General features: G+C 42.6%; 1 protein-coding gene across 21 annotated transcripts in view; it reads left to right on the top strand.

The window, feature by feature from the left end:
• Positions 1-27,810, top strand: part of FARS2 (phenylalanyl-tRNA synthetase 2, mitochondrial) — a 532,053-nt gene that overhangs the window by 383,206 nt on the left and 121,037 nt on the right. For 2 of the 21 annotated variants that reach the window (XM_042985806.1, XM_042985811.1), the window contains exon 11: positions 18,935-19,002. The exons of 18 other annotated variants lie outside the window; for them this stretch is intronic. In XM_042985806.1, coding sequence (XP_042841740.1) covers positions 18,935-19,002 — 68 coding nt within the window. Of the gene's footprint in view, positions 1-18,934; positions 19,003-19,828; positions 19,946-27,810 lie in introns of those variants that run through there. One more of the 21 variants, XM_042985808.1, reaches the window with a different exon arrangement.

Below are 27,810 nucleotides of genomic sequence, written 5' to 3'. Positions count from 1 at the left end.
CACAAGGATATTAAGGCAAGATCCTAATTTTTATGGAGCCAAATAACACAGGAAAAGTGAACAGCAATAAAAAGTAGAAGGTGATAGATATAAGGTGGGTTAAGCCTAGTAAATGGCATGCACGGTTACTTGCACGTAACTGATGCTCAGTAAACTTTCATGGACTTAAAACAAGGGGCACATGTCTAGGGTTATGGATTCAAAGGAAAGAAGCCATTGGGATGGGAAGATTTCCCAGGAGACAGGATAGCAAGTTCTGCACATCTGTCTCCCTTCTGATACCTTGTGAATGAGATATACACAATTCTGACTCTAATTACTGTCAGTAAGTGCTTTTCAGTAGAAACCTTCAGTTCCTATAAAAAGAATTCTGGGTTGTTATGTTATTTTGTTGCTGGGACAAATTCATTCATGGTAGCCACTTTAAGACATAGGGGATGCATTTAAGGGTACACCTGATTCAGAACAGGAAACCTGTTTGGAACCAAGATGGGTCTAGAGGCCAGAGACCTTCTTCAGCTTGGTGCCTCTGGCTCTATCCCTCTGCTCACTCCTCATAGCCAGTGTCTGTGTCTTCCCCCAGCCCCCCTCCCTGCTACTTACACAAACACGGACATCTCCACCTGTCTTTTCTGGCCAAAGTCTTTTCTGGCCAGTCCACTCCATTATCAAAGTGCAAACTGGAAGGAATTAATCCAACTGACTGGTCAAACTGCCAGTACCCCTTTTAGGGAGAGCTCTTTGTACCAAGCTGCCTTCTGAGGTTCCAGGCAATCTGTGGATGGACCACTCTTGGATCAAGACCTTATTGCTGATCTGGCCAGGGACCACTAATAAGACATCTCAGCCCTGCTTTCCAGAACAAAGAGCCAACTGTCTGAACATTTTCAACCAAAAGGTTCACAGGATGTTTTTTCAGAATAGAACAAGCACCCGAATACTGCCCTCTTTTCCCCGTCACCCACTAGTCTACCCCACATATAGGGCTCTAGGTAACCGCTCCTAATCACTGGCTCATTCCTATCTTGTGTTCCTTATTTGCATTTAAACTTTTCTAGGCTATTGCACTTGATGGAAACTCTGTAAGGCACGATGGCATAGTTGCTCACTTGTATCTTCCCATAATGTTTATATTAGTGGAAGGAGGCTGCCTCACTGTGTGACACTTGATGGATAGCTCATTGATCCTTCTTCACTCCTTAGAGGAGCTTTTGTTAAATGACTGGAAGTATTTTATGACATAAAAAGTAGAGGCAAGAAAGAGCTCAGAATCCAGAGTCAGAAGCCATCAGCTGAGTCTTGGCCCTGCACGTCCTAGATGTCTGAAATTGGGACTGTCTGAGCCCAGTTCCCTCATCTGCCAACCAAGGGCGCTAACATCATCTTTAATGGGTATAACTGCAAAAATTAGATGAGCCCGTATATGTAAAATTCTTTCAAAATGACACAGAGGTTTGTTTGGGTTTTTTTTAATGGCTAGCTATTACAGTAAATACTAGTAACTTTCACAATCAACCCATCTTGTTTATTAAAATAAAGAATAACCTCAGCACAGCTAGGAGCCTTGGACTTGGCAGCCAAATACATACGAATAGGAAGTTCTGGTACTAAAGGGAAGCAGAACAGACTTCATATAAAAGTATCATTCTGAAATGATACATGTTCTTCCTGCAACTTAAGGAGCAAATTTTTAATCACAAAGATGCTGACCGGCCAAGCTGTGTAGTTAATATGGCGGCTCTCTGGGTTGTGTGTTGAGAAAAGGCTATGGACAGTGACCGGTGGGATGACATCCCTGGTTTACAAATCACTCCCTGGTCTGGTTTCTTGTGACAGAGCCAAGTAAGTGCAGTTATCTGGACTTAAAGCTTGGCCAGCAATGAAAAGCCAGCTACAGCTAATCTTGAGAGAGCTTGTCAGAAGTTGTGTCCCCTTGAAGCTGACAGCATGCAGTCCCAGGGAGGTGGCTCGAGGTGGCCAGGCCTGCTTTAGAACCCTCCTGGCTTCTTTCCCTTTCTTCGCTTTTATTGCAATGCCGGTGGCGTGAGTGTAAGAACTTTTATTGTTGTGGTTCAGACAGCCCAGAAAGCAATTCTAAGAATACTATTTTTAGCTTGGATATTTGTTTTTTTTCCCTGTCTCCCATCCTTTCCCTCCTTCTCCCAAAGGCTTCTTTTTAAAGCAGCCCACGAGGGTTGCCTTTCCTCACCATCACACAGCAGCCCTGTTTGCCACCAGTGCTAGACAAATTAAAACACAATTAGTTCAGTCCCCGAACACCTTGTTCTGCCTTGTGCCCCAGCACTTCACCATTTGCTGAAGGATTCTTTGGGATTACCTTCAGCACTGACCTGGCAGGGCCCCAGGAACAGCATCTCCGCACAGGGCAGAGAAGGAGTAGAGAGATTGCTTGATGACAGCCAGGCAAGGAGAGAGGCCAGGCACTTAATGAGCTGTATCTTCAGTGATGTGCTGTGTTATAGCACACCTTTGTGAGAATTAGCCATGGAGCCGCTCTTCCCTCTTTAACTTTCAATTAGCAGTTTTCAAGGAATTCTTTGGATGTTATCCTCACTTGGCAACTTGTGCACCTTTTTGTAGCGTGGAGATTGAATGCTCTCTTTCCATGATGTGAGGCTCAAAAGTAACATCACTTGATGTTTCCCTGTCTCACCCCCAACAGTATTGATCAGATTAAAGCAAGTTAAAATGCACACCAAGGACAACCTGTCACAGAATTGCTGGCAGAAATGTGACAGGAAAGGGCAGCCCCACCCCATCATTTGGGGCAATTATGAACAATGCTCTAAATCATTTTGGATCTTTAAATCTGTTATCCCAGGTCACAAGGTCACTTCAACTAAGCTACCACCCAAATTGATACCCAGAGCCAGCCCTGGGAGGCTGCCCCTCCCTCCCAGCCCTCCCCCCCCTCACTCCCCTCCCCCACGGCACTGTCTGCACTGTGTCAGTTAGTTACCTTGTCCTTCACACCCCACAGAGGCTTGACCTTGAATGTGCTACAGCCCTCACAGTTAACAATGATATCTTAGTAACCAAGACATTTATGAATCCACGTACAGCCTCAGAATCATATATAAGATAACCAAACAGTTATCCTGAGTACAGATTTCAGAGTTGAGGCTCGAAAGATGGGCCTATGATTTGTAAGAAAGTCTCTGAGACCTCTTTGAATCATTCTAGAAAATTCGTATTTCTCAATAGCAGAGATGGACTTAGCAGACTTGTCAATCCCTCTGGCTCCAGCATCACACAGGCCGGGGCTACAAGGCACACAGTGTGTGAGCTGGGGTGGTGCCATTTGGTCACCTGAATGTCTCTTGGGCTAGTTATCTTCCTTAACTTGGTCATAACCGAGACGCAAGCAGTTGATGTACAAAAGGTGGCAGCAGGCAGGCACCTCTCGGGATGAGAGGTCAGCTCCAGGGGAAGGGACCTGTAGTGCCCACAGATGGTCCAAATGGTACCCATGAGCTAGGGCATCTTTCTTATTGGGGACCTTTGGTAGGGGGCCATGCAGTCAGCAAGCACAGTGGAAGCAGGTGACAGAGCAGACGAGCAGTCACAGGGCAGCCAGGCTTAGGGGCAGCCATCTGCCTGGACACTCCACTGGTTGGCTGAAGACCCAAGGCTCCTGATTGTCCCCTACTTAGACTTGGGATTGGCTTTGGAGTCCAGATGTGGGAGTGGGGGGGCGGGGTGTGGTTAAGTTAGAAAATCCAGGAGACCAACAGGAGCTTCAGTTTTGGTTTTTGTTGTTGTTGTTTTGGTTTGGTTTTTTGTTTGTTTTGTTTTTTGTTGTTTGTTTTGTTTTGAATACCTATACCTTCACTGGTGGGGAAAGGAGGGTCTGTTTATTCATGTGTAGTTTGGAGCCAGAGAAAGTATTACTATGATGGGAATTTAATCATGTGTCTAGTGAGGACAGAGTAAGATAGAATGTTCCATGAGATTTACATGAAGAAGAGGACACCTCAAGGCAATGTGGTGTAAGTTAGGGAGTCCCGTCTCCATAGAGCCACTTGGCAGTCAGAGCACTAGTCAGACACTTAAGAAATGAATTCAGGACCTTATATTCAGATATCCCCAGCATGTCACCACCACGTGCCCACAGGGACCTCAGCCTCCTGCAGAGTTACTCTCAAGTATGTCTGGAGATCCCAAAAGTTGTCCCCCATTTGCTTACAAGCTTCCTGTGAACATGCTGGTGACTCTCCTGGGGCCCTCGGGTTTCCTCCTGCATATCACCGGCCCTGCTGCTGCTTCCCCTGGCTGGCTGGCACACCTGTAGGACTCTGGGGTCTTTATGGTGTCTTGTGCTATTTCAGGTTTGGGTGTCCCTGTGCTTTCCCCCTCTGGTGTCACACCTGTCCCCTGCGACTTCAGCAACTCTGCTTTGAGCCCATCTTCTTTCCTACCTTGCAGAGCTCTCCCCCCACCCCCCACCAGGCTTCCCGCATGCGCTCCCCCCCCCCCCCCCCCCCCCCCCCCGCCAAACCCATGCAAATGAAGGCTTGGGGATTCCAGTGGAGACCTGACTCCATCTCAGCTTAGACTAAAATCTTTTCCATGGAAGCACAGCTCAGAAATGAGGACAAATTCAACAAAATGGCAGTCACCTCATCTTTTGTCAACATAATTTTTTTTGTATGATGTCTTATTTAATATTTCTTAGAGGAGAAAGAATACCCCATTAAAGTTTTTAGATTCTCTATTTGGCGTATCTAACTTCTCCTGAAAGAAAGTACAATAGTAAGATGAGAAGAGAGGAAACCAGCAGTGAAAATTAAGCAGGTGAAGTATTTGTTCGAGAGAGGACTGCTGTGGTCTCAACATTTATACAGAATTTTACTGGAATAATCACTTATCTTATCCCAGCATTTATTAAATATGGTAATCTCTCCTAGATGATCGTCTGTCCAGCAACACACACGGTGTGCACTTTTTGGAATTCTGTAGTGATGGTGGAATAAGCATTTCTAACACATTCTTTTTGGCAGTTGCCACATTGCATTGTATTTATACAGTTCCCACTACTGCACTGCCAGTTACTGCCAGACACTGGGTCTGTAACTTTCTACTCTACTTGAGATATAAAACATAGCAACTACTCAATAAACATTTTTTTTATGAATGAATGATAAAAAGGAAGAAAAGCCAGCAACAACATACTTCTGTCATGTTTTCTGCAGATAAAACTGGCATCCCTTTCTATGTAGAGGAGACCCCATTTGGTAACATTTTGCACCTGGGTGACCAGAAGCCTTTACAACCCATATCCATTATGACGGTTTCTTACTGAGGAAAAACAGAGTGGAGAGGAGAATTGCTCCTTAGGAACAGAAATTAGGTCATAGCAAGTTAGATTCTGAGTAAACTGCTGGGTTAAAAATAATGTTTTTGAGACCAGTGTTCAAATAGAGAAAAGGAAAAAAAGTAAAAGGAAAAAAAAATGCCTTTTAAGAAGATTGGTTGTATCCTCTGTAAAATATATTTTAAAGCTCTGAGCATCCAGGATCAGAAAAGTGTGGGGTGTTGGAAGTATGCAAATTATTCATGATTACCTAGGAAACCCTTTTCTGACTGGAAGAGGGGCAATTGCAAGGTGGAATAGAAATTCAGAGAGTCAAATCATGACATGCTTGTGTGTATGTTTGTTTGCCACAAGATGAGGAACAAGGGAAATTTTTGAAGGAACATAACATGAAAGGAAGAAAAAAGCTGTCTGTACAGGGAAGGCAGAAAAACCTTAGCTGTCTTGAATGTGGACTTTCCAAGCCACCTGTGTACCTAAGGCATGCCATTTGGCATAATAGGAATAGTGGACCCCTGACATGGCTGCCAACATCCTTTTCTAGAAGCATCTTCTTCCCCAATATGCATGGTTAATAGGAGAGCATCTACACTGGTCCAGTGGGACTCTGCCCCTTGGACTAAATGATTGATCCAGGGGTGAGCACCTGATAAAGCTGGGCCAGTAAGGCCTATTCTCCATAATGTTTGGATAGAAGACCAAAGAGAGCTTAAGCTGTGAGTGACATACCTAGGAACCATCTCTGGCCATGTGTCCCATGCGGGGAGAATATGGTAAGCAGAGAGGGAGAAGGAAGCAGCAGAACAGAGATGCAAGATGGAGAGAAGATGCTGGTATGGTTGAGTTCCAGGTTCCATTGTATTCTGGGGCCCAGCCGCACCCTGCCCTTTCCACAGCTTGGTTGTCCAATCCTTGGTCAGATTCCCTAAGCAAGTGTGACTCCCTTGTTGTTTCATTTGAGTTTTCATTATTTGAGATCAAGTGATTTCTAAGACTCATAATTGCAGACTTTTGGCACTGGAAGAGGGCAGGAAGTAAGAGGGTGACAGGCAGAAGTCATCAGCTTCCTTTCCGGAGAACTCTGGAGAACTGCAGAGACGAGGCTGCAGAGGGCCCTTGAGCTCCAAATGTTTCTATTCAGTATAATTTTGAATGGTCCTTTCCTCTTAGCTAGAATAGCTAAAAATTCATGTGTCTCAAGTTGTGACTCATTCATTCTAGTGAATATGTATTTGAACATTACCATGGGTGAGGCACCGTGATATCTATGATATTTATGGTCAGGAGATATACAAATGACTTTTTAGGGGCACCTGGGTGGCTCAGTCAGTTAAGTGTCAGACTTCAGCTCAGGTGATGATCTCATGGTTTGTGGGTTCAAGCCCTACATTGGGCTCTGGGCTGACAGCTCAGAACCCGGAGCCTGCTTTCGATTCTGTGTCTCCCTCTCTCTCTCTGCCCCTCCCCCACTGTTTCTCTCAAAGCTAAACACTTAAAAAAATTTTTAAATGATTTTTTAAATGAGTCCTTGTCCTCAAGGAGCTCACAATCTGATAGGAGGTCAGTGCACATAGATATTTGCAACTTAATATGAGAAGTGTCAGGTGAGAGACGGCGCCACCACGGCTTCAAGGAAGAGCATCATGTCACTTTGCCTTAAATGCCCAAGAAATGTTTACAGATTATGTTTCAGCTGACAAATAAGAATTAGGTATGGAATGGGCCAAGAAATTCCAGGCAGAGTAGACAGCAGGCACAGAGACAGGAACACAGAGATATGAACATAATTGAGTGTACCTAGCATACAGGAAGCTTGACAGAGCTGGGAGGGCAGGGAGGAAGGGAAGGGAATAAAGCTGGAGAGTTTGGGAGGGGCCAGACCTTAAAGGCCTGGTATTTCCTTATAAACATATGGTCCTCTTTGGTAGAATATGTGGGTACTCATTGAGCTAATTCAGCTGTTTTCAAGTTTGTAAGTGATTATCTGTCTTGAGACTGTGCTGGCCATGGGGTAAGGTTGGAGGTAGGTAAGGTATGGAAGCACATCTGAATGAGAGGAGATAATTGTCTGAGCTGAGACCATGGCTGAAGCCTTGTGGGAAAACCTGACTGATGGAAAGGAAATTCAGTAAAAATCCACAGGAAATGTGGACCCATTTGGGAGAGACAACCTAGATGAAGGGACCAAATACCACTCCCCAGTCCTGAGTGTTATGACTACGAGGATGGGGGCTGACCTTGAGGCAGGGGTTAAGTAGAGGGAGCAGTCGTTTGGAGGAGGTGATTTTAATTACTTCTGGTCTTCTTCTGTTTTTTTTTTTTTTTTTCAAGTCTATTTGAGAGAGAGAGAGAGAGAGAGAGAGAGAGAGAGAGAGAGATTGCATGCACACAACAAGGTGGGGAGGGGCAAAAAGAGATGGGAGAGAATCCTAAACAGGCTCTGCACTGTCAGAATGGAGCCTGATGCAGGGCTCAGACTCAAGAACTGTGAGATCATGACCTGAGCTGAAATCAAGAGTAGGACACTTAACCGACTGAGCCACCCAAGCGCCCCACTTCTTCAGTTTTAGGTAGGCCACGTGGGAATGCTGACCTAAGAGCACATGAGCGAGAAGCCAAGATTAGGATATACAGTTGGCAGCTCTAGATAGGAGGTGCCCAGGACATGTCTGGAACAGGAAAAGGGTAAGATAAGGAAAGAACAAACCCCAAGGAAGTCTTAAGGGACGGAAAACAGAAAGACTGAGTGAAGGAATTAGGAAGTGCAATCCAGGAGGTCCACGTAGAGGAGCAGAGGCTGGGGGACAGAAGCCATGGAAGGTTCTGTCTTGCAGGAGCGAGATTATAGAATGCCGTCAGATAGATCTGCCAAGACCACATGGATTTGGCCAATAGGAGGCCTTCAGTAGGAAATTCAATGATAGAAAATACTTTGGTTAATCATATTTCTTCTCATTTCCCCCCTGTTGTGCCTTCATGAATATTTATTCCACAAATGCTAGTAATTAGAGAATACTTGATTTAATGGGTAGATACAGAGGGTTGATGTGTTACGGAGCAAACAAAATGTCCTTACTCTAGCACTTAAACCTGCCTCTTCAGGGTTATGTGCTTGGTAATTTTCATTTACAATAATGTTGTAGGGAAGTTTCACTTTTCAGACACTTACCTGTTTTATTTTCCCTTCCTGCATAGCTCATTTAAGGGGTAGATAGAGCAGGTGAAGGATATCCATTAGCCCTTTCTGAGAAGCAGGGATTATACTGGAGTGACAGAGATTACTCCCCAGCACCAATTAAATTAATTAAATTCACTTGGGCCTGTATATAGCCACTGTATTTAACTTAAGAAAGGATATGGGATGCAAATGAAGACCTGAAAATATGAATGGAATTTGGAATTTGAACAATACTTTGATCAGCATTTCCTAAAATGGCACATGGGGAAGAAAAAACTCCTTAAGGTTGCATATGCTTCCCTTTACTTCTGACAGGGGAACCTAGGCACCTGCTGTGCAGCTCTGCCTCCTCCAGAAGATAAAGCCACCCCTTGGGAACAGAAGTGCAGTATAATACAAAGTACACACAGCTCCTGAAATTAGACTTGACCTCCACTCGCCTCTGGAGCCAAAAACAGCCTCCCCAAAATGAGAGAAAGAAAGCTAGGAAAAGAAGGTGTGAGGAGCATATCGCAAGGAGAACCAAGAAGAGCTGGTTTTGATTATATTTAGAATGTTATATTTTTTTTAACCTGGATTGAATCAATACCTGCACATTGAACTTCTTTTCAGGATTCCTACTGCCAGGAAATCTGTTTCAATATGAATTCCAAATAATGTTATATCACGTCTGATACAGGAATATACCTGGAAATATTAAACAGATCAAATTCTTGAGAAGACTAGTCTGAATAGAAGCTATTCTTAGCATAGTTAAAGTAAAGGAGATCAGTATAGGTATTCAAGATGAAAAATCCTAATAGTTAATAGAAAACCAAAATTCAAGGTCCTGCCAACCTTCAGAGCAGAGTGGTTTCAAGTGCGTCTCAGAAAACATGTGTTTTAGAGATTTTAGCCGGGGTGGGGAGCAACACATTTTCATGTCTTTTTCTGGGGTGCCCTTCCTCCCTGCCTTTAAATCATCTGATGTCTCCAGTAGTGCCTGCCCTGCCCCTTAGACAGCTTTGTTCGGCCAATGGCTGGACCAGGTGGAGATCGAAATTGGATCCCATAACATATGACTGGATTTATACATCGTAATGACACCATTTAATTATTTTAAATAATGCTTTTACTTAGGTTTCCTACTTATGGTACTACAAGGAGGATTTTTATTCTTCTAGCTCAGGCCGTAATATAAAAATGGCACGACAGTTATTGTATTCCTAATTACAAATTTGTTTAATTAAAATTACATTCAGTCATTCTGACATACATACTTTCAAGCAACTGTGAAATAGAGCTATTATCATCTTTTGGTATGCTGCCTTGAGTGGCTAATAATTTTAGTTAGGTGGTAGTTTTAGGTCCTTATCATCAGTAAATATGAAAAATAAAGCTAGAATAAAACAGTAGCAGTAATTTCAAAATTTATGTTTGTTTATCAATTGGGCCTTTGCATTATGTTTTTAAAACCAGTTTCTTGGGGTGCCTGGGTGGTTCAGTGGGTTAAGCGTCTGACTTTGGCTCAAGTCATGATCTCACAGTTCGTGGGTTCAAGCCCCGCATTGGGCTCTGTGCTGACAGCTCAGAGACTGGAGCCTGCTTCCGATTCTGTATCTGCCTCTCTCTCTGCCCCTCTCCTGCTCATATTCTGTCTCTCTCTCAACAATAAATGAACATTAAAAAAATAAAAAAAAACAGTTTCCCACCTGAGGCCTCCAATAAAAATCAAGAAATCATATGTGTTAAAATATCTGCTGGATGTATTCTGTGGAAAAATAGATCCAAACAATCCATAGCAGATGTGAGGAGGAGGAGATCTCTACTGCATTTTATCCCTGAATCTAAGTCTCCGATTCATGGATGTCTGACAAATCTGTTTTAAATTGGTGGCCATGTAGATGGTGTCCCCATGGAAAGGCTACTCTCAACTTATTTTTCTATTGTCGTTTTTAGTGAGGTGAAATTTACATGAGTGAGCAATTCAGTGACATTTAATACATTCACAGTATTGTGTAACCACCACATCTCTCTGCTTATCTAGATCCAAGACGTTTTCATCACCCCAAAGAAACCCCACACCCTGCTTCCCTTTCCCCACTCCTTCCATCCCTCAGCCCCTAACTGCCACCAGTCTGCATTCTATCTCGGTGGGTCTCCCTATTCTGAATATGTCATATACACTGTATGTTAGCCAACTTGACATTACATTACATTTTAAAAAATGGAGTTATGACCCAGCAATAGCACTGCTAGGAATTTACCCAAGGGATACAGGAGTACTGATGCATAGGGGCACTTGTACCCCAATGTTTATAGCAGCACTCTCAACAATAGCCAAATTATGGAAAGAGCCTAAATGTCCATCAACTGATGAATGGATAAAGAAATTGTGGTTTATATACACAATGGAATACTACTTGGCAATGAGAAAGAATGAAATATGGCCTTTTGTAGCAACGTGGATGGAACTGGAGAGTGTGATGCTAAGTGAAATAAGCCATACAGAGAAAGACAGATACCATATGGTTTCACTCTTATGTGGATCCTGAGAAACTTAACAGAAACCCATGGGGGAGGGGAAGGAAAAAAAAAAAAAAAAAAAAAGAGGTTAGAGTGGGAGAGAGCCAAAGCATAGGAGACTGTTAAAAACTGAGAACAAACTGAGGGTTGATGGGGGGGTGGGAGGGAGGGCAGGGTGGGTGATGGGTATTGAGGAGGGCACCTTTTGGGATGAGCACTGGGTGTTGTATGGAAACCAATTTTACAATAAATTTCATATACTGAAAAAAAAATAAAAAATAAAAAATGGAGTTATATAGTATGTGACCTTTTGTTTCTGGCTTCTTTCACTTAGCATGTTTTTGAGGTCCATCTACCTTATACCGTGTAGCAATACTTCATTCATTTTTATGGCTGAGTAATTTTCCATTGTATGTAGAAACATATATTTTATTTATCCATTCCTTTCCTGGTGGGTATTTAGGTTGTTTCCACATTTTGGCAACTGCAAATAATGCAGGTATGAACATGTATGCAAAAGCATTTGAGTTCCCATTCTCAATTCTTTTGGGGATATACATAGGAATAGAGTTGCTGAGTCATTTGGTAATTCTGTTTAACTTTTTGGGGAACTGTCGAACTGTTTTCTATGGTAGCTAAATCATTTTACATTCCCACCAGCAATGTACATGGGTTTCAGTTTCTCTGCATACTCTCTGACACTTGTTCCTTCCTCCATCTCCCCCTCCCATCCATCCATCCATCCATCCATCCATCCATCCATCCATCATTTGGTTTCGATTTATATTTCCTTAGCAACTAACTGATCTTTTCATAAAGTCCTTTGTTGAGCTGTAAGAGTTCTTTATATGTTCTGGGCACTTATTACACCAAACTTTTTATTGCCTCTTAACCTTTTGAAAGTTACAAATTATTTCCTTCTTTCCCCTTCCTTCTTTCCTTTCTTCCTCTCTCCCTCCTTTTTTTTATACCATTTGTTATTATTTAAATTTTAGTTAACATACAGTGCAATATTGGTTTCAGAAGTAGAATTCAGTGATTCATCACTTACATGCAGCTCATCACAAGTACCCTCTTTACTACCCATCTAGCTCATCTCCTACCCACCTCCTTCCATCAACCATTTGTTTTCTATTGTTAAGAGTCTCTTGTTTCCCTCTCTTCTCTTCCCCCCTCTTCCCATATGTTCATCTGTTTTATTTCTTAAATTACACATTTGAGTGAAATCATATGGTATTTGTCTTTCTCCAACTGACTTATTTCACTTAGCATGATACATTCTAGCACCATCCATTCTTTTCTTTCTTATATATTAAAAATATTAGATTTGGGTATTAGATATAATGGATCTTTATTTTAAGAAAAGAAAGATAATTTAAATTCCCTATAATTCAACCACTCACAGATGAGCACTGTTTTCATTTTTATGTCCTTCTTCTAGTCTTTTTTTTTTAATATATAGAATGAACATGCATACATATATATTCAGAAAATTCTGCTTTCATCGTGTACTATTTAAATTTTTTAATGCTTTTTTGATGTGGAAAAGTTACACTTATTTACATATAATTATCAGAGCACTTCGTTGTTTCAGTGACTGGTGGACTAAAATCTTTCCGTGTGCTTGTTAATCATTTGAATACTTCTCATAAGAGTTGGGGTTTTATAAACAATAAAACCTGTCAGATCAACTTGTATAAGCTATTTATATACCCAGAATCCTAGTCCACTTTCTCTCATGGTTGTTATGATTTTTTTTCAGATTGTTATCTATCTGCCTTTTATTCTGTGTGGTGTTTGGGACATAGCAATATTTTATCTTCTTTCGTATTGTCATATCTAATGTTTTTTTCACTGATTCCTTCAATTGTCTTAAAAAGTCCTTATCTAACACGTAAAGGATTATATAAATATTTGCTTACATTTTCTCTTTTTCTTTTATTTTTTTTTTTATTTTTGAGAGCGCACAAGCGGGGGGGGGCAGACAGAGAGGGGGACAGAGAATCTGAAGTGGACTCTGTGCTGACAACAGCGAGCCTGATTTGGGGCTTGAACTCACGAACCCTTAGATCATGACCTGAGCTGAAGTGGGATGCACAACTGACTGAGCCACCTGGGCACCCCTACTCACATTTTCTCTTAAGTTGTTTCTTTAAATTGTATTTCTGGATCCATCTGGAACTTACGATGGTATTGCGAGATGAGAGGGTCACACTTTTATTTTCCTAAATAGCTAACTGTCTTTCCTGATACCATATACAAGATCAATAATTTGCAATAATAGAATCTGTTACCAAAGACATGAAACCAATTACTTTACTCATTTTTTTTTTTTTAAAGGACACTTAAACACTGGCATATATATGAACTGGGTCATCTATGTCTTGGTTTACATGTATTCCTATTCTCACTAAATGAGTAGCCACACTGTCATGTCAGACCAGAATAGCCATGTGGCCACCCCAAGTCTCTCTTCTGGAGGCTGCATTGTCGTCTGAGGACACTGGGAAGCAAAGCCTTTGCATGTCCTTTGTCCCAGGCAAATGCTTATGTGTCAGATTGATCAGGTTCCTGAGATTGGGCTGGATTGTGGTTTCTGGGGTTCAGTTAACCTTCAGTAGCTACACAATGTAGTTGTTGCCATATTCTGTCTTATTTCATGTTATGTCCTGGAAGGAATAGAGCATGTCATTGCCCAGAGCGGGGAAGCCTTTGTGGGGTAGTGGCTGCAGCATGGGCTCTGGAGTTGCCTTCAGTTCAGCTCCTATCTTTGTCACTTGTTGGCCTGTGGGACTTTAAGCAGCTGGCTTTATCTTTCTAAGCCTCAGTTTCTTTATCTTTAAAATGGACTTAACATTAGGACCTACTTTATAAGGCTATTTTGCAGTGCCTGGCACATAAGTATACAATAAATGTTAATACTGTTGTTGATAGTGATGTTAATATCCTAGCGGTGAATTTCTCCTGGGAGAAACTAACTTTAATTAAATGCAAGCACTAAACACACACCAAGAACAGCAAAGCATCTACGTTGGAAAGCTTTATATGTTGTATTTACTATAGTTAAGCTCATACTCAAATTAAGCATCCAGTTGCTCAACGATTGTTTGTTGCAAGCAATAAAGTTGCTTTCTCAAGGTCTTAATTATATTGGATTAAAAGACAGAAAAAGAAGGTTGAGTATATGACAAGAGAAGAAAAGTATGGTGGGGTTAAGATATGAGAAAGGGATTTTTTTAGCATCTTAAGAAAACATTAATTATAATTAATTATACTGGGGGGGTGGGGCGGGGTAAGTGCTGTATATGCTGCTGGTAGAAAAGTGGGACAAAGGAGAGGAGAAGGACGCCCCATGCCAGGAAATGATGCCAGCACATCTGTTCACAGGGTGGTATCTGATGAGACTTCCACTCTGGACAGGTCCTATGTCTTTGTATCTCAGGGTTTTGATTCAGGCCTGATGTCTACACCACAGAGTCTGAATACCAGAGGGATCCTGCACAAGGCAGACAGCACTTTGTATTCTGATTTGGAATTCAGCAAGAGGTTCATTCAGTGATGTAAGTGAATACCAACTAGTTACTGTCGTTCATGAAACAAGGGATAGCAATCATTTTTAGGAGCTATCACTATTTTGCCATCATCTAGTGGTATTTTTTTGAATGTTTATTTTTGAGAGGGAAAGACAGAGTGAGTGGGGGAGGGGCAGAAAGAGGAGAACACAGAACTCGAAGCCGGCTCCAGCCCTCTGTCAGCACAGAGCCCAACATGGGGATTGAACTCACCAACCACGAGATCATGACCTGAGCCAAAGTTGGACTCTTAACCGACTAGGCCTCCCAGGCACCCCTCTATTGTTATTTTTATGTCTATTTCATGGTAAAATAATTTTCAAAGCACATCAACTATTAGACATCTAGTTTTAAATAGCATAGTTATATTGACTTACAAAAAGCAATTGCATTTCTTTTTGAGTTTTAAAGACATGTGATAGGTTTGTTTGGCTGTTTTGTGTTAATCAGCATTTCTGTTTGAAGATGTGTAATGAGCATTCCAAACTTCAAAATCACATATGCATTTATAACACTGGATATACCTAAGAAAATGGCCACACTTAAGTGGAAGACTAGAAGTATAAATCTCTATGAGGAAGTGTAGTTCTTGTATATGGATGTGGGTTTGAGCTTGACTATAGAACCCCGAGCTTTTGCAGCTAAGGCTTGAGAGCATAGTGGTTACCTTTTGGGGTATCTGCATAGCTACTAGTGATTTCCCCTCCTCTGTGAACACCTCCTCTCTCCCTCTCCAGAGCAGCGGGCCCTGGCAGCCATGTTGTGCAGTGAGGCTTCCTCTCTACACCACCCTACCCCTAGTCCCAGTCTCAGATGATTGGACCCAGACAGATGCTTGACCCATGAGAATTTACAGCTGGGGATGACAGGGATTAAGTCATTCTTCGACAGAGGTACCTTCCATGTTGTCTTTTTGCCTTAAGGAGCAGAGAGGCAAAGAATGGCAGTTTACAGAGAAGAAAACCAAGCAGATATACAGACAGAAGTAGAGACAGAAGGCCAAGATGAAATCCACAGGGCAGTCAGGTCCCTTATTCCTATGCTTTCCTGGGGCTGGAAGGCCTTCCTCTCCCAGGCTCTTTGGCTCCTGAAACAAATTCCCCTTTCTTGTGGAGCCAGCAGGACGAAAAGTAGATTTCCTTAACTTGCCCCAGGCATCCAGCTGAGGTACCCTGGAAGTACAGTGGTATCCTGTTTCTGTCCCCTGAGAGCCTCTTTGTTAGCCTAAGTGCCTAAGTACGTTCCCTGGCAATTAGGAGCTTTGCTGCCTAAGTGTCTACTTCAATCCGTCAGTTACACTTTCTGACCCACTGCATAGGCACAGCAGCTCCCATGTCAGGGAGTGGGCAGAGAGTGCCTCCCAAATCGAGAAAAGCCACTCCAGGCACCAGATGGCAAGGAGAATTTCATAGAACATATTGATAAGAAGTGAAGCCTCTTTGCTAATACTTTCCCTAAACACTGTCAGTTGAAGGGAGCTTCAGGCAGGCGTACAGGGAGACAAATAAATGCACACAGCCATCCATCCCAGCATGAGGTCCACAAGACATTCCCAGGAGTGTGGCAAACTCAAGAGGAAGGAGAATAATCCAGAGCAGAACAAGGAACAACTGATTGCCAGGTCAGACTGAGCTGTTCCTGGTGAAGACTAGGGCCTCAGAGTCTGCATCCTCGACACATCCCATACAATCAGCTGTGTCTGAATTAACTGTGAGAATAAAAGCAAACCTTTGTTGAGGACTGTGTCCACTGGCTGCGGCTCAGCACTAAGTCTTTATTCGCCGGACCTCATTACACCTTTACCACCCCCCTTGAGACATGCAGGGTTTTGCGCTTCCTTTTAGATACCAGGCACCTTAGGTGAAGCATCTTACCCAAAGAGACATGGCCTCTAGTGGCGGAGCCAGGATTCAACCCCAGTGGTGTGAGCCCCGGACACGTTCCTACCAAATCACTCTACTGCTTCCAGCATGTGGCTTGAAATTGCTCGCCGGCCCCTTTGGTGTTGTGCTAGAGACCCAACATTAAGGCTTCTACATTCCTTTGCTGGGGCCACCATGATAAACACCACAGACTGGGTTGCTGAAACAAAGGAATTTTATTGTCTCCCTGGCCTGGAGGCTAGAAGTTCAAGATCAAGGTGTCAGCAGGATTGACTCCTTCTGAGGCATCTCTCCTTGACTCAGATGCCACATTCTCCCCACATCTTCACATGGTCTTTCTTCTGTGTATGTCTGTGTTCTGATATCTTCCTGTAGGATTGGGGCCCGCTACATGACCTCATTTTATGTTAATTACCTCCGTAAAGACCCTGTCTCCAAGTTAGGTCATATTCTGAGGTACTGAGAGTAAAGACTTCAACATATGAATTTGGGGGGACAAATTCAGCCCACAACAGCTCCTAAAGGAATTTTATGGATAGTTCTGGGTTTCTGTCCCCAGTCTGATATCTAAGGTAGGCAGTGAAAACAAGGAGCACCCTTTTAGAGCAGTCTCTCCTGCTGGGGTTGCTGTACCATATACAGGGAGATGCTACTGTCTGATCACTCTCCGATCCCATATTCTAGCACAGGACTGTAAAAAGATAACATGCTTTGCTTTTGCTTTTGCTTTGTATCATTGCTTTTCACAATGAAATGAGCTACTTTAGGCACTGAAGCTTGCTCTGGGGATGTGCAACCGGTAGGGAAGACACAAAATCCACCCAGTCTCAGAGCAGGCCTCCCTGAGAACTGACCTTTCTCAGGATTGGGTGCCTTGCTAGCTAGCACCCAGGAAGCTTGTCTCATGCCCCTGTTATGTGCTTCCCACAACAGGGCTTGACCATGGTGGTGCCTGGGCACCCAATGGTGCCCATTTCACAGCTCCTAATGACTCTTTTTCTCTAGTGACACGTCCAGCTTCCCCACAAGGGAAGATCTGATTGGTCCGTAGAGTCACTGCCATGAGGGGGGCCTCTGCTGGATAGAGCTCAAGACACTCATCGCTGCCTGCCCAACCCCCATCCCCAGTCCAGTCATCAGAGGCCTGCAGATGCGGTCATGTAACCTGAGCATGGATTGATATAGGAGAAAGAGCTCTGCATTCTACCAGCCTCTGTCCTGTTTTGGGACAGGTCACTTAGCTTCTCTGAGCCACTGGTTCATCATTCTGAAAAAACTGATATAATAACCCTACCTTAAAATCAGTATTATAAGTCTAAAATGAGATGAAGTTCTTAAAAATACATCCAAATGTTTTAAAGCAAAGTGATTGAATTTTTAATTTTAACATGTGTTTCTTCAGCCTTCTGTTTGACTGCTGATGTATTCCCAGTGCCTGTTACTGAACCTTTGTATCTCATGTCCTGTCAGGGGAGTTTTTTAACCAGAAGCCATATTGGTCTCAGTGATTATGTGAAATTTGCATATGAAATGTTCTAATGTTTGTACCCTGCACTTAAAGAACTTCTGAAGACTTGTGTTCATCAGGGAATCTTGTCGGACATATTCGGAATATTTGGGGGAATTTTCAGAAATGAGAAGTAGCTGCTTCTTGCTTAAGTATGGTTCACAGTTGAGCAGGCCATTTGCATAAATAGCCCATGGGGAGCCATGGTGTCTTGGAAGGGCCACATTTTGTGAACTGAGGAATCAGACCTATCTCCCTCTCTTCTTTAAGCAGAGTTTGGCTCTTGCTCTGCAAACAGGTCAGTGAGATGAGAGCAGGTGCCAGTGATGGCTCTGGAGGTGTAGGGCCTTGTAAGGATCCGTGACATCCTTGTAGTATTCCAGTGGCAAGTGAGGTCCCCTGCAGAACCAATCTGTCACTCACCAAGAGAGATGTGGCCAGTACCCATCACGGGGGTAGGTCCTGGGCATCTGACTAGAACATGCAGTTCTTGGAAGGGTCACCTACTTTCCTTGCTTCAGGGCTTCAGTGCCCGAGGGTCACATACTTTCCCTATGGTGAGTTGTCTCTTTAATCAACTCTCTACTCATCTGGTGGGTTTCTGAATAACTTGTTTTAATTACACTCCATTTTACTAATAATATGCTTCACTATTGGACAGAGGTTTTAAAGGTTGTGTCCTTAAAGAACATTTAACGTTTTTGTCAGGGTGTGTCTTTGAGGTCTCTTTTTCCTGGAATCCCATGTGGGTACTTTTCTTAGGGTGTATGTGTCTGTGTGTATGCGTATGCTATTGTGCACCAGGTCTGTATAAGGTACTGTATTATGTAGTGATACAGTGGGAAGACTGAGGCTCAGAAGTCTAATTCACCCTCCTGATGTTACACAGCTATTCAGTAATCATGCAGGTCTTAAAAGCGACACAGTGGCTCTGACTTTTTGCTTTTTATGCAGAACAACCAAATTAAATCTGGGAGCTGGCCGTTCCTCCTACTTGGAGCACCAGGATTTTACTTTTCCAGGTCAGTGTCCCAGACTCAAGTCCTGACTTAAGCAGTTTCATGCAGAGGTCTCTGGCAGACCAGGCTTTAGGACAGAGCCCCCACTGCTCTGTTCCCAGTGCAGGCTGGAGACAGGCCAACCCCTCTTCCTGTTGGGGCAGTGCCATGAGGGCAGTGGACAGCTATTTTGGAAGATGGTCCTTATTTTCAAAACACTATTCATTTCCCTTGGACTTTTCCTACTCAAAGTGGTGTGTCATTGCAGGATCGCAGAGCCGAGAGGCATCCCGGCCCATTCTGTTCCACGGGTGTCTCGTACACTGTCCATTATATTTTGTGTGTCAATGGTCCTAGGGACAGCATGCTCCCAGACTGCATTCCCTTGGTGCCAAGTGCAGGTAATGAAACTCAGGGTTAATTTTAGCCCAGGAAACTGTACAGAAGATGCTTGCTTATCCAGAATGCTTATCTGTGAGTTACTGCACATACCAAGTGTGGGTTACTGGATATCAAAGTTCAAACGCTGAGGCCACCGGGCAACCTTAATAGTACAACTCAAGGACTCCTTTCCTTGGGAAACCTCTCATGATACCCCTGTCCTCCAGGGAAAGTTGTTCATGTTGGTTTTCACTATGCCCATATGTACATCCATCAGAAAGCCACTAACATTTCATTGTACTTCACATTTTCATGTCTCCCACTAGACTGTGAACTCAAGGGTAGGAATTTTATCTTATTGATCTATTTTTCTCAGGGCTTGCCATAATGATGGGCAATTAGTAAATATTTACTAAATGAATAAAATCTTATTAGCCATAGACTTACAGCAGTCCCCCCTTATCCACAGGAGGTACGTTCCAGGGCCCCCAGAGGATGCCTGAAACTGCAGAGAGTGCCAAACCCTGTGTATGCTATGTTTTTCCTCTACATAACATATCACACCTGTGATAAAGCTTAATTTATAAATGAGGTACAGAAAGAGATTAATAACAATAATATAATAGAACTATATAACAATGTACTGTAATAAAAGTTATGTGAATGTGGTCTCTCTCTCTCTCTCTCTCTCTCTCTTTCTCTTTCTCTCTCTCTCTCTGTCTCTCTCAAAACACCTTTACTGTGTTTTGATGTACTATATCATCCTTCTTATGATGTGAGATGACAAAATGCATACATGATGAGATGAAGTGAGGTGAGTGACATAGACATTAGGCTAACTACCGACCTGCTGATAATAGGTCAGAAGGAGGACTGGTTGCTTCCAACTGCAGTAGACCATGGGTAGCTGGAACCCTGGAAAGGAAAGCTGTAGACAAGCGGGGGAAGTCTGCTCATACTATACACATATGTACATATGTGTATGTGTAATGTGTATATGTATATGGACTGTAACACACTTATACATATATATGTGTACACATATATATTATATAAGACCTATTTCAGATACCGGTAGCTTCTCATTTTCAGGGGACAAGTTCATTGCTATGGAGAACTATAAATGTAGAACATTAAAGGCTTAACCATGAGCTATGCTGATCCAGGACAATCCATGTATAGTGCTCTTCTAAATATTCTGAATCCAAGATGTGTCTCTTTTCTTTTAAGTCACTTGACCATTGTTTAAGCTTTCTGATTATTTGGATTAAGGGCTAATGATGGTTTACTCCAAGCTAAAACCGTTACTTTGAAAATATAAACTCTTAATTTTAAAACCTTTTGGAATATCTCAACTTCTTCTTTCCCCTTTTAAAACTGTAATTGAGAGTTGACATTCTAGTGTATCCTGTCTTTGCCCTGCTTGTAGAATCTAACCCAGCACCTCAGGAAGAAGAATGGAAGAGGATTTTTTTAAATGTCAAAAAATAAAAATAGAACTTCCTCCTGTGCATCTCACTCTAGCTTCTGTGGCAGACCTCGGATGCCTGCTTTCTAGGATTAGATAAGAAAGTCATTTGCACAGCTGTAAACAACTTAAAAGAAGGGCAAATTTGAAATGCACTGTGTTCATGATTTGAATCCAATGTGCCAGTAGGGCAGGCACAGAAGGATGGGGCCTCCAAGTGAACTCACTAGGCGCATCAGACCCTCCACAGCCCAGTCTTTGCCTTCAGAGCTCCCTCTGCGTCCTCATGACATTCCAGGGCCACATCCTCCATGAGCATGTTTCCTCTGGCCCTGGCTGGGCCTGACCCTGCAGTGCCCACCATCTTGACATAAACATGGCCCCATCCCAGAGAGATGGGACTGAAGGAGTGACACTAAGAGCTTGAAACATGAGTCTCAGGAAGAAACTTGATTAGCCGCTTTTTAAAGAAATGGTTTTTTAGATTTAGGAAATAAAAAGTTCCACTCTAAGAAAAACTCTATCTACATACACACACACACACAAATTTTCTTCCTGGAGGAGGAAGCAAATGTATGTGGGTGAAACAAGGAACTGAAATAATAATCCAGCTTTGATCAAAACTCCTTGTTATAGTGTTCCCTCTGAAAATGATTTCTAATCAATGAGCGCTACCACAGAGCACCAAGGAGTAATTACCTTACATGTGTTTCACTCTGAGCTGTGATTAGAAACAAGATGTGAGATCAGAGGGGCATAAAACGAATGTAAGAAGGAAAAAAATCTCAGATAAGAGCTGAAATGCACAGGCTGTGGGATATTTAATAAGTTGGAGGCTTGTTCCAGGTAGTGATGTCGACATTCATTCATTTACTTGGTTAACATTTCCCTGCTGCACTGACGATAGCAGCAGGGTGTTCAGGTGACTTCTCACATTCTGCCCTTATATGCAACGACAGGGCAAGCAGCTGGCTCCCATTGAAGTATGAGCATTAGTTCACAGGTGTTCAGGTAGCAGAGAGGGATTTGGGCTCCTAACCCTGCACCTGCACATTTCCCAGTGGTTAGGAGCCAGTTTTCAGCATGGACTGCTTGGTTCATGCTCCAGCCTGAGCAGTAGTGGAACCCGGGCCTTATGAGCCCAAGATGAGAGGCAGGGGCCTGGGAAAGGGACTCATACACTTGGAACAGTTCTACCAGTGAAAGAAAAACTTGAGACGCTAAGGGCAAGTGTGTGGTGGGATTATTGAGAAGGTGAAGACCCCTTGGTCTGTTGAGGAGAGAGGAGGTCTTTGGCCCAAAGTGTTTGCTGGGCATTTACTGAACCCATGAGAAAGACTTTCTTTTTATTTTTTCTTTTTGAATTAGTGTTTTTCTTTTTTTTTTTCTTTTATTCAAAACCAAGTTAGTTACCATATAGTGTAATAATGATTTCAGGAGTAGAATTTAGCGATTCATCACTTACATTTAACACCCAGTGCTCGTCCCAACAAGTGCCCTCCTTAATGCCCATTGCCTATTTAGCCCATCCTCCCCCAATACCCTGCCAGCAACCATCAGTTTGTTCTCTGTATTAAGGAGTCTCTTATGGTTTGTCTCCCTCTCTCTTTTTATATTATTTTGCTGCCCTTCCCATATGTTCATCTGGTTTGTTTCTTAAATTCCACATAAGAGTGAAATCATATGATATTTGTCTTTCTCTAACTTATTTCGCTTAGCATAATGAACTCTAGTTCGATCCACATTGTTACAAATGGTAAGATTTCATTGTTTTTGATGGCTGAGTAATATTCCAGTGTGTATGTGTGTATACATACCACATCTTCTTTATCCATTTGTCAGTTGATGGACATTGGGCTCTTTCCATACTTTGGCTATTGTTGATAGTGCTGCTATACACATTGGGGTGCATGTGCCCCTTCAAATCAGCACTCCTGTATCCTTTGGATAAATACCTAGTAGTGCTATTGCTGAGTCATAGGGTAGTTCTGTTTTTTAATTATTGTCCAGAGTGGCTGCACCAGTTTGCATTCCCACCAGCAATGCAAAAGGGTTCTTCTTTCTCTGTATCCTTGCCAACATCTGTTGTTGCCTGAGTTGTTAATTTTGGGCATTTTGACAGGTGTGAGGCATCTCATTGTGGTTTTGATTTATATTTCCCTGATGATTAGTGGTGTTGAGCATCTTTTCATGGATGAAGTGATGAAATCCAGCCATCTGGATGTCTTCTTTGGAAAAGTGTCTATTCATGTATTTTGCCCATTCTTCACTGGATTTTTTTTTTTTTTGAGTGTTGAGTTTGATAAGTTCCTTATAGATTTTGGATGACTCTGTATCTGATATGTCATTTGCAAATATCTCCTCCCATTATGCTGTTTGCTTTTTAGTTTTGCTGATTGTTTCCTTCACTGTGCAGAAGCTTTTTATCCTGATGAGGTTCCAATAGTTTATTTTTGCTTTTGTTTCCCTTGCCTCCAGAGACATGTCAAGTAAGAAGTTGCTGTAGCCAAAGTCAAAGAGGTTGTTGCCTGTTTTTTTCTTGAGGATTTTGATGGTTCCCTGAGGAAGAGTTTCTGAACTCCTAAGACTATATGGTGAACATATAATGAAAACACCTGCACACCAAGAAGCAGAAGTGTTCACTCTGATGACCATCCTGCAGTAGGGCAATGCTCAGGCACAGAATGTTACTTTCATTTGTCAGTAAGACAGAGGATCCCTCCACAACGTGATCACTATTCAGCCACAGCACAGACCTGCTCCTTCCTTTCCTTGAGAGGTGCCAGTTGTGTGCACTGATTCCTTTTAACCCTTGTCTCCAAAGAACTGAAAGAATATCAGCATTTTTACACACGTGATCTTGAATAGCCTCTCAGCATGTTTAGCGTATGATTTCCTTAAAAGCATTCTTACTAGGTGATACTCTTCACAGAGAAAAGCTTGGAGGTCCAAGGTTTGATCTACCAGTTTTAAACTCATTATCAGTGGCTCACTTATCTTATGATGTTCCTAAGGTTTCAACCTGCATCCCTACTCCCAGTAGGTGATAATATAGTTTTTAAAATTCTTATCCTTTGCCAAAGGATGGAAAGAAGCTAGAATGAGTGACAGGTTTACTGTAGTGTCATTCCCTGAATATGTTTACAAATGGGAATAGCTACAAATGCAGAATCATCGAGGGCTCACCTTAATGTAACTTAGAAAATGGACCAAATAAATTCCCACCCCATAGTTGACCCAGGTCTTGTGATTCTGAAGAAGTGACATTTAGCACAGTATAGGACCTTACCGAATTTCTTTGCTTTAAAAACGTACTTGGGTACGTTGACTTGGGTAAGACATTCTTTACACCTTCAGGGATACTTAAACACTTCCTATGTTATTCTGGAAACCTTTTACCCAGCAGTAAATATTATCAACCTCTGAAACAGTGAATGACAGTCAGCCTGCCACTGGTGTGAAATCAGGGACCGGAACAGAGCACCTTTCCCTGATGCAGTCAGAATTAAGACAGCCAGAATGTGCCTTTAAGTATCTAAGAAAAACTTGACCAAAGCGCAGGGCCACTGCATCTGTTGTTATTTTAGATTTATTCAATTAGAGTCCCAAGCAAAGTAAATTGAGCTGTGTGGCTGATTTGAATATTACCTTGGAAGAGAGTATAAAGAGATTAACAAACCCTAAGGGACTAGGAAGGAGAGTGCCAGGCTCCTCCTTCTGTCCCCACACTTGGGCCGCCTTTTACAGATTTGTTTACAAAGGACCAGAATCAAAGCAGGAGAGCAGACGTGCCTTTTGTTCAGTGCCTCACAGTCCTTTCTCTGCTTCATCGTCGTCAGAAATTTCCTCCGTGTGTGTCTGTGTGTGTGTGTGTGTGTGTGTGTGTGTGTGTGTGTGTGTGTCTGAGAGACAGAGGGTATGTGTGTGAACTACAGCAAAATCAAAGCTGGCATGTGTGGAAGCTTTCAAGTTGAGGAAGGAGGCCCATCCTGAGAACGGGGGACATTTGGTCCTGTTGAATTGTGCCTTTGTCTTGGCATTTGTGTTGTCTGGCACAGTCGGCTGCATTAAATTGACCTGGTGCCACAAAAAAATTGGCACATGAGAAATATTAAAATTAACTGCACAGGACTCACATTTCCTTAGGCTGTAGGGTAAGTTAACTATGCGTTTCAACAGAGAGCTTCCTCCGTTCTACCGTCTTCAGTGCCATGTGGCGATTGGTTGTCTCCCACTTCATTCAAAGACTGAGGCATTTTTACACGCGTTTTACTCATGATTTAACAGAGGTACGGGAATAGGATGATGCCAGGGAGGCCATCCTGTTTTCAGGATGCAAGCGGTGTTTTTAAATCAAGTCTTTCATGCTTTGGCAGATTGAGATGGCAGTGAGTTTTCGAGTAGAGTAGGAAGCTGGACTGAGGACAGAGAGGGAGCAGTAGGAGGAAACACTGGGGACAATGGAGAGGCCTTCTTGGGGATTACTTTTCACTCTTAATCATGACTTTTCAATGTCTTTCTTATTCCCTTGGGTCCTCACTGTTTTCAGGGTATGTCCAATGCTGCTTAACAAATAAAGTCTACAGTATTAGATTAGGAAAGAATATATCTAGGCTGCAGGGGCTCTGCCACTAACCAGCTATTGACCTTGGACTTATCTCTGAGAACCCACTTCCCATCTGTAAGATGAGGGAGGGGCTGGGGTCATGCCATTCTCTCTGTCTATTCCAGAGCTCCCCATCCGTGGTCTGCATCTCATGGCCTTGGATTCCCATCTGTGGCTCCTCTTCTCCAAAGCAGAAGAAAAATTGCCTAATGGGGTTTGGATGAGCAATGCATTCTGAGATTTAGGAGGAGAATGAAAACAGTGGCCCAGATGTGTCTTTGGTTTAGTTTTGTTTGCTGTGTTCCTCCCCCACAGTTAGTAAGGGCATGACTGTTCTTTTACCACTTTATTCCATCCCGAGCAGGGAGTTTGACTTTGGGCTGGCCTCCCTTTTCCTGCCTCCTCTTTCCCTTCCTTCCTGGCAGGCACCAATGTCTTATTTATCTTTGTACCCTAAGCATAGTATTTGGCACATAACAGATGATCCAAATGTATTTGTCAACTGCCTTGGTTCAAAAAGTAGACCAAGAATATGAGAAGGAATACTTGGAATTAACACTGGAAGTTAATGCGATCAACCATGTCCTAAAAATAAAATGAAATTAACATTATAAGCTAGGAAAGACAGAGCATGCACACATTTGCCAGCCTGGACTTGAATAAATGTTGGCAAGAGTTATCGAAAAAAGTTTGGGGATGGATCGATCACTTCTTATTTCTGTAGCATCTTGGAAAATTTGTAGCTTGCTCTATCAAACACTCTGCAATCACTGCTTTCTTCATTCAGAAAGTTAGAGAAGCTCATCCCTTACACCTTGAGAACAACAGAGCAAAAACCAGGTTCAAAATAAAGCATGACCTCTTGGGTTAGGCTTATTCCTAAGATATCTTACAGCTTTTGGTGCAAATGTAAATGGGATTGATTCCTTGATCTCTCTTTCCGCTGCTTCATTTTTGGTGTATAGAAATGCAACCAATTTCTGTACGTTGATTTTATATCCTGCGACTTTGCTAAATTCACATATCGGTTCTAGCAGTTTTTTGGTAGTCTTTCGGGTTTTCCACATAGAGTATCATGCTTCGTGTGGAATTTAAGAAATAAAACAGATGCACATAAGGGAAGGGAACCAAAAATAAGATAAAAACAGAGAGGGAGGAAAACCATAAGATACTCTTAAATACAGGGAATAAACTAAGGGTTGCTGGGGGGAGGCACTAAATGGGTGACGGGCATTAAGGAGGGCACTTGTTGGGATGAGCACTGAGTGTTATATGTAAGTGATGAATCAGTAAATTCTACTCCTGAAACTGCTACACTGTATGTTAAGTAACTTGAATTTAAATAAATAAATTAGAAAATAATAAAGCATGGCATCTACTGTAGAAGAGTCACATGGTGAAATGACTAGAATTAAAAGGTAAAATACCAACATGTGCTTTAACATCCACAGAATAATCAATGAGTGATACCACCACACCTCCAGTTTCTAGATTCTCCCCCATTTTGCAACTCCTGCCATTAGCTTGTAACCTTAGGATTAACAGCAGGAAATCTGGGGCCAGACTGCCTGGGTTCTAATGATAGCTCTGCACTCACTTGCTGTTATTTTAATCTCTCTACCTCAGTTTCCTGATCTGTAAAATGGGGGTAATAATAATTCCAACTACATCCGGAGCGTTGTGAGAAATGAATGAATCAATACATGTAAAGTGCCAGGCACGCTGCCTCCTGGTCTCAGTGACAACTGTTTCTCACTGAAAACAATTACTGTATACCATTGGTTTATAAGTAGTCTGAGAGACATGGGATAATTTCAGAGAAATTCTCATTGAAAATCTCATGTATGCTGAACCAGGGTGGATTCATTAAATTAAATGCCAAACCTGACATTTCTTAGCACCCAGCCAGCCTCTTTTGCCAACTCACTAAATGTGTGTGCCTCATTCAGACTTCAGAAAAGGGACCGGCTTCCTGAGTGGCGCCCCCAGTCCCTGCTGTCATTTGCTGGCAAGAATACGAAACATCCCCAAATCTCCGGGCTGTCTGTACCCCAGCCTTAGTTTCTAGTCCAATGTCCCATCCAGCTATCCTGGGCCTGTCCCTCTCCCTGCCTGGGTGCTACACGACAGGGCTCTGTGTGCCTGCAGTGGGAGCCATTGCTTGCCTCCCTCTCCCTGTGCCTGGGGACCCACTCACACTAAGTTGGAGGGGGGGAGGGAGGGAAGAAACAAGGGTTTTTTGGAACCACGATCTCTGGTGAATTTCCTTCCTCGGATCCTATATAATGAGCTCTGGAACTCCTTTGCTTCCTTTGTGATTTCTTTTGTCATCTTTACCTTCTCCTTCTTTTTTTTTTTTTTTTTTTTTTTTTACTGT

Source organism: Panthera tigris, chromosome B2 (genome assembly GCF_018350195.1).
Source record: "Panthera tigris isolate Pti1 chromosome B2, P.tigris_Pti1_mat1.1, whole genome shotgun sequence".
Taxonomy (NCBI): domain Eukaryota; kingdom Metazoa; phylum Chordata; class Mammalia; order Carnivora; family Felidae; genus Panthera; species Panthera tigris.
The sequence above is the reverse complement of the archived record's forward strand: the minus strand, read 5'-3'. Positions and strand labels throughout refer to the sequence as shown.